This window comes from Poromitra crassiceps, assembly GCF_964638095.1.
Source record: "Poromitra crassiceps genome assembly, chromosome: 2".
NCBI classification, from domain to species: Eukaryota; Metazoa; Chordata; class Actinopteri; order Beryciformes; family Melamphaidae; genus Poromitra; species Poromitra crassiceps.
In genome coordinates, this window is record NC_139624.1 from 7,345,034 (window position 1) to 7,352,533 (window position 7,500).

The 7,500-nt window shown below is 47.3% G+C and overlaps 1 protein-coding gene across 1 annotated transcript in view; it reads left to right on the top strand.

Moving 5' to 3' along the window:
- ano2b (anoctamin 2b) overlaps positions 1–7,500 on the top strand; it is a gene marked incomplete at both ends in the record, with an annotated part of 239,538 nt that overhangs the window by 15,661 nt on the left and 216,377 nt on the right. The window contains one exon of the mRNA XM_083660718.1: positions 3,774–4,196. Coding sequence (XP_083516844.1) covers positions 3,774–4,196 — 423 coding nt within the window. The remainder of the gene's footprint in view (positions 1–3,773; positions 4,197–7,500) is intronic.

Here is a 7,500-nt window from a genome sequence, read left to right on the forward strand (position 1 = left end):
GGTGGAAAATACGTTTTTGCCTTTCTTCCAACTGGATTTGGATTTGACTGGATCTGACACTGATTGGCTGAAGGACTGGATTTGGTGATGCTGATTGGCTAATCTAGTTGTCAAGTACTCCCGCCCACTGAAATCGCTGTGGACAACTTTGGGACCAGACTGATAGGTCGAGCCAAACAGAATTGCAGGATGGTTTTATCCAGGCTAGAGAGGAACTAACCTGACTCTGCCAGATGTGTTGTGAAAACAATACCACTCCCATCCCCCCATCTGGCAGCAGGCTAGAGAGGAAGTGGCTGCTGGGGGAGCTCCCCCGAGAAAGTTACTTACCTTCAAGGGCTTTTTTCTGTTTGCATTCGCACCCGCCAGTTGGAATGCTGAAGTGACGTAAGCCAGCAGACAGTTAGCATGCTAACCGCTATTAGTAGCTTCACAGCAAAGCAAGGGAGAGTTCACGGGGGATTGATACTACTTTGGCTAACAATTAGCTAGCTAACGTTAGCTCGCAAAAAAAGAAGAAGAAGAAAAAAGCGTTAGTGATGATATTACCGCCTCTGTGCATTTCTAGAAGTTTGCAATCAACGTACCTATACGTCTGGACCACTCAAGTGTCCTCTTGTGTTGGGAAAGTAGTAGTAGTAAAAAGTAGTAGTAGTAGTCATAAAAAGTCCCTCAAAATGGCGTCCTAAGCAGTGTTGTAGTCGACTCGAGTGGAGTCGAACTCATGGACACATTTTCAGGACTCGAGTGGACTTGGACTTGAGCATTGATGATTCAGACTTGTGCATTCAGACTCGGAAATTGGATACGATGACTCGGATTTGTTCATTGATAAGCCCTAATAATTTGCCATGAGATATTGATAGCTATATTAATACTACAGTGATCACGGACGGTTATAGTGATCAACCACTTATATTGATCAAAAAGCTTGGTCCCGAATCATTCCTATACATGGTGTTTAAATAATTAGCTTATATCACTGTTCTGCTTACAGTGATCATTTTGAGTCTTGTCCCACCTGAGAACAATGGATTTTTTTTTTGCTTCGGTAATTTTATTATCTTTTTTAGTTACAAACTGCCAAAAATGAGCCAACAAGATACAGCAGTGATACTCTGCGCATGTCTGTCTGTATATGGAGAGATCACAACAGCTCTGTCTGTGGAGAGATGGCGGTGTCTCTGTCTACGCGGGAACGCTCTGTTTGAAACAGCTGGAGGTCTAATTTACTGTGTGGATTTTTAAAGTCAATAACATTCCTTTACTTTATATGTTCTGTATTCATGCAATACAAATACAAATGTCAATTAGATGCTAATCTGCATGAAAATAAAGAAAAAGAACAAAATCTGTTATAATGATCATCCACTTATAGTGATCAATTTGACCCGTCTCAAGGTGATCACTATAAGAGGAGTGCACTGTATTACATTATTCATTTTTGTGCAAGGGCAGGCACGTGTGTTCCACCTACATACACCTACACCTACACCTACAGGCACGTGTGTTCAACCTACATACACCTACACCTACACCTACAGGCACGTGTGTTCAACCTACATACACCTACACCTACACCTACAGGCAGCACGTGTGTTCCACCTACATACACCTACACCTACACCTACAGGCACGTGTGTTCCACCTACATACACCTACACCTACACCTACAGGCAGCACGTGTGTTCCACCTACATACACCTACACCTACAGGCACGTGTGTTCCACCTACATACACCTACACCTACACCTACAGGCACGTGTGTTCCACCTACATACACCTACAGGCACGTGTGTTCCACCTACATACACCTACAGGCACGTGTGTTCCACCTACATACACCTACAGGCACGTGTGTTCAACCTACATACACCTACACCTACAGGCACGTGTGTTCCACCTACATACACCTACACCTACACCTACAGGCACGTGTGTTCCACCTACATACACCTACAGGCACGTGTGTTCCACCTACATACACCTACAGGCACGTGTGTTCAACCTACATACACCTACACCTACAGGCACGTGTGTTCCACCTACATACACCTACACCTACACCTACAGGCACGTGTGTTCCACCTACATACACCTACAGGCACGTGTGTTCAACCTACATACACCTACACCTACAGGCACGTGTGTTCCACCTACATACACCTACACCTACACCTACAGGCACGTGTGTTCCACCTACATACACCTACACCTACACCTACAGGCACGTGTGTTCCACCTACATACACCTACAGGCACGTGTGTTCAACCTACATACACCTACACCTACACCTACAGGCACGTGTGTTCCACCTACATACACCTACACCTACACCTACAGGCACGTGTGTTCCACCTACATACGGATTCACACTCATGTCGAGACTCAACTTGGACTGGAGATATAGGCCTCTATCTTCCCAAAAGCGCTAATTTTGCGTTTGCGCTCGTTTAACGCCATGCGCAATGCAAATTGGGGGCGGACACAAGCGCATGCCTGTGATAATTGTACTGGGCATTGGCTGCCCAATGCCAAAGCAGGCGTTTCATCGCTAAAATGTGGGATAGATGGCGTTACCCTATCGTCAGCAGCGTGCAATTACTTTGCGCTAAGACCTTTGAAAAGGACCTCTTACGTGCAAATACCTCTCTGCGCTGGGCGATCTGCACAGAGATTATGGCTGCGCTCCCATCGCAGAGAGATATGTGCGAGTGGAAAGTGGAATTCCTTTTGGATATCTCATTAAGCACAGCCTTGCCACGCCAAGACATAAAATTATGCTGCTAAAATTGGGTATTAGCAGATGATTCAGTGAGGCAATCAACTATAACTCACTGAGAAACGTTTATCACATCGCAAAGAGGGAAATTAATTGAGAAAACTTGTTGGACAATGGACATAGGCTATTTATCTTCATAACCCGGAGGGTCGTTGGCACCACAGATGATCTGTCAATAAGCTCTCTCTGTCCTCACACGAGTGAGTGCACTCTATTACGCATGGAGAGAATTACAGCATATTGCATGCCTCGGTGAGGCAACCTCGCACAAACAGTCATTGCAAGACAGGAATTGGTTTTGATTGATGTAATGCCCAGCCTTGCCTGGCCACGCCTGTGAATAATTCTGGTAGTTAAGACCGCCCAAATCCTGTTTTGTTCCCATGATTTTTGGCAGAATTGGCACGGCTCTAATTTGTGCTTGCGACACGTGCCGTGAACGTTTCCGCATGCCCGCCGAGAATTGCATCCCCAACATATTTCGGGGCTGTTTTAACTTAGAAATCTGGGAGGTCACGTCTACCAGACAATTATATCACTTTGAAACAGTTAAATTTCTGTATACATCATTACAAGTAGCTCCCGTGAGTTGTTGTTGATGTTGATGTTTTTTTTGCTGCTCGGCGGGGGAGCAAAACTCGGCAGAACACCTGGCGGACGGCGCAAGGCGGAATGCTATCGTCCATGCCTTAAGGCACGCGCAAACAGTGCGCAAAGCGCTATTTAGGGATAGCGCCTGTCGGAAGATAGAGGCCATAGTGACTTGACTACAACGCTGGTTCTAAGTACTACTATGGTTCGCAGTTCCTGCGGTAGGAACACTATAAAAGGGGGGAGGTCCTCCAACTTTTCCTAGAACTATCAAAAAGTTCCTCCAACTGTTTCTAGAAGTATCAAAAAGGTATTCGTAATGGGATGAAAGTACTCGAATATTGAAATGACTTAAAAATGCCCATCCGTAATCCCTACTTCCCTGTTGTCCCCTGCAGGTTGCGGGTTCGAGTCCCGGCGCACAGCAGGGCAGCGGGGGAGGCCTCTTCTTCTCAGATGGCCGGCGGAAGGTGGACTACGTCCTGGTGTTCCACCGGCGGCGGCAGGGCTCGGTGCGCTCCAACGCCTCGCACGACCGCCTGTCCGTCATCTCCAACGGCAGCTTCCGCATGCCTCCCGCCCGCGGAGGGGGCTCGGGGGATAGGGGAGGGGGCTCGGGGGACCGAGGGGGCTCGGGGGACGGGGTGTGTATGGGCGACGCCCGCGGAGGGGACGGGGTGTGCGTGGGCGAGGTGTGTGTGGAGCTCGGAGGAGGAGAGGAGGACACAGTGGACCGCGCCGAGGGGGAGGTGCAGCTCATCAGACAGGAGTTCGAAGCCAACCTGGTGGAGGCCGGCCTGGAGATAGAGAGAGACCGCGAGGTGAGAGAGAGAGAGTGAGAGAGAGAGAGTGTGTGTGTTTAGAGCTGCAACGATTAGTTGATTGATCAATTAGTCGATCGACAGAAAATGAATGGCTATACTATAACTATACTACTATCAGGTGAGCTCCATCACTAGCTAACGAATGGAGCTCTCCATGGTGCTGAACCTGTGTTGACTCATTTTGGCCACTAATTAGCCATTTTTGCCCATTTAGTTGGCTCTAAGGCTCTGTCAGGTCACCAGCAGGGGTGAAAGATTCAGCACAATCACACGTCAAATGGCATAGCTGTGGCTGAACACAATTCTGCTCGCTCACTCTCACACACACACACACACACACACACACACACACACACACACACACACACACACACACACACACACACACACACACTTATTATAGGATTAACCATTTAGCGGTCTTGTCGCCATTACAACTGGTTAAATGTGGATATTTTCTGGTTTCTTTAGTCTTCTATGACAGTAAAGTGATTACCTTTGGATTGTGAACGGCTAATCGATTAGTCGAGAAAAGGATGAATCGATAGTGAAAATAATGGTTAGTTGCAGCCCTACAGCCCTATTCTCTGTGTGTGTGCGTGTGGTGTCATATCATTTCACGTGAGATTGTTTTTGATTTGGCTTCCAAAGAGATTTCTGGTGATTTCTGCTTTACTCTCTCCACTATAGTGAATAAAAACTAGCAGAACACATTTGGATAGCCCACCTACAGAGAGTCTACACAGAGTATTTGTAACATTTCAACAGCTTCGTAGACATTCACCAACACTCTGAGTGCATGGCTGCATTCTGTCTTTCTGTGATTTCTGTGTGTCGGGTAACCCTGGTAACCCTGGTAAACACTTTCTGTCACGGGATCTGATGTAACTGCCTGCTGCTATCTAGGGTGAGCGCCTACATACAGTACAGAGCTAATTTGGACGCTGCATGGAGGAAAGTGGTGGGAGAGAGTCGGTGTTGTGTGGTTGTCACGTAGAAGGCGGGTTGCGTGAGGGCAAACAGAGTAACAGAAACAGCACCAAATGGATCTTTACAGGGAGTTATTAAAGGTGTAAAGAAGGCCTCCTCTTCCCTCTGTGATGATAAAGGAGTTGGATGGTCTATCTATCTAAACATGATTATAATTATTATTATTATCTAAATATGGTGAAAGTATCAAAACGCACGGTCGCCAACTGAATCCACATATCCATCTTCAACCGCTTATCCGGAGTCGGGTCGCGGAGGTAGCAGGGGACCCCAAACTTCCCTTTTCCCCGGCCACATTAGCCAGCTCTGACTGGGGGATCCCGATGCGTTCCCAGGCCAGCGTGGAGATATAATCTCTCCACTAAGCCCTCGGTCTGCCCCATGGTCTCCTCTCAGCTGGACGTGCCTGGAACACCTCCCTATAGGGAGGCGCCCAGGAGGCATCCTTACCAGATGACCCAAACACCTCAGCTGGCTCCTTTCTACGCGATGGAGCAGCGGCTCTTCTCTGAGTGCTTCACGGATGACTGAGCTTCTCGCCTGGTTGCCAAGGGCAATGCCAGCCATCCTCCGGAGAAAACCCATGTCCTTTCGGTCATCATGACCATAGGTGAGGGTTGGGATGAAGATTGACCGGTAGATTGAGAGCTTTGCTTTCTGTCTCAGCTCTCTTTTTGTCACAACGGTGCGGTAAAGCGAGCGCAATATTGCTGCTCCCATTCTCCAGCCCATCTCCCGCTCCGTGGTCATCCCCTCACTTGAGAACAAGACCCGAGATACTTGAACTCCCTCACTCGGGGTAAAGAACTCAAAACCACAGAATCCATGTTAGAAAAGCCTGCCTCTGCCTGGACTTCTTTCACAGCAGTGTTGAAGCCAGTATTAAACCTGAGTCTCCTCGAACAATTTAAAGAATTGGAGCACTTGGAGCACAAAATAATAACATTTACGAACGATTGGATGACTGCAGAAATCACCAAAATAATAGCCAACAGTGTCAGGGTCATTAAGTAAAAATAAATGAAAAGGGGGGCATGGCGGCGCAGTGGTAGGTAGAGCTGTCGCCTCACAGCTCGAAGGTCCTGGGTTCAATTCCCACCTGGGACGCTGTGAGCGCTGAAGGAGTGCGTGCCCGTCCGCATGTCCTCGAGTCTCCACCGCCCGGGTGGGGTCGTCAAAAGGGCCTTTCTGTGTGGAGTTTGCATGTTCTCCCCGTGCCCCCTGGGGGTTTCCTTCATATAGGAACCCCTCACCAAAAACATGCAATATCCTGCTTAGGGATGTTCATCAATTATCGAAAATCGATAATCGATCGTTAAGGATTGGAATCGATCCTGTGGCATTTGGATCGATTTTTTAATTATTAATTTTTTTTTTTTTTTTTTTTTTTTTTTTTTTTTTTTTGACTAGGTTTGGGTGGAATTCGTTCCTCCTCGCCCCACTCCATTGCACAGCCGACTAACGTGAGGTGGAGCTTCATATAGTCTCTAGTTTTCTGGCTGGGCATGGGCCTTTGTGCCAACAAAACTGTTTTAAACATGAGAAATTCACACCGGCATGCGCCGGGGACAGCAGTGTTGAAGAGGAGACACATTGAAATAAAGAGTTCATTGAGGAGAACACGTTGTCTTTCGTATTTTCTGCCATAGGCATTCATTTTGTTAAAAAAAAAAAAAAAAAAAAAAAAAAAAAAAAAAAAAAAAAATTCTCACCGATTATCGATTTTGGAAAATTTTCAAAATGAACATCCCTAATCCTGCTCGCTGATGTGGTGCCTCCTCTGGTCGTTAGGGGCACCTGTTCGGAGGGAGGGGAACTCGTTGGAATAGCGTGATCCTCCCACGTGTTATGTCCTACCGGTGGAGCTTCCTCTGTTAGGTGAAAAGAAGCGGCTGGCTACTGCCAATGTCTCGGAGGAAGCATGGAGCCATGGTTCGGCTCTCCCAAGATCGTCAGAGGGTGGAGCAGCAACCAGGATAGTAAATCCTGGTTGCAAGTAAATTAAAATTAGCACTAATGAGGGATAAAATGGGATAAAGAAGGGGGGGGAGAGATTTAACAAAAATAAAAGAAAATAAAAGAAAATATGATCAGATGGTTTTGTGACCCCCCCCCCCCCCCCCCCCTCTCTCTCGTTCCCCCCCACCTCTCTCTCTCTCTCTCTCTCTCTCTCTCTCTCTCTCTCTCTAGAAAATAGCCTATATAGAATTAGGGTTGAAAGTTCAATTGACAACCAGGAAACTGGAGCTGAACCGAAGTGATGGTTTCTTTCTTTCCCTCCTCCGCTCTGTGCAGTCCCGGGGACAGTGCT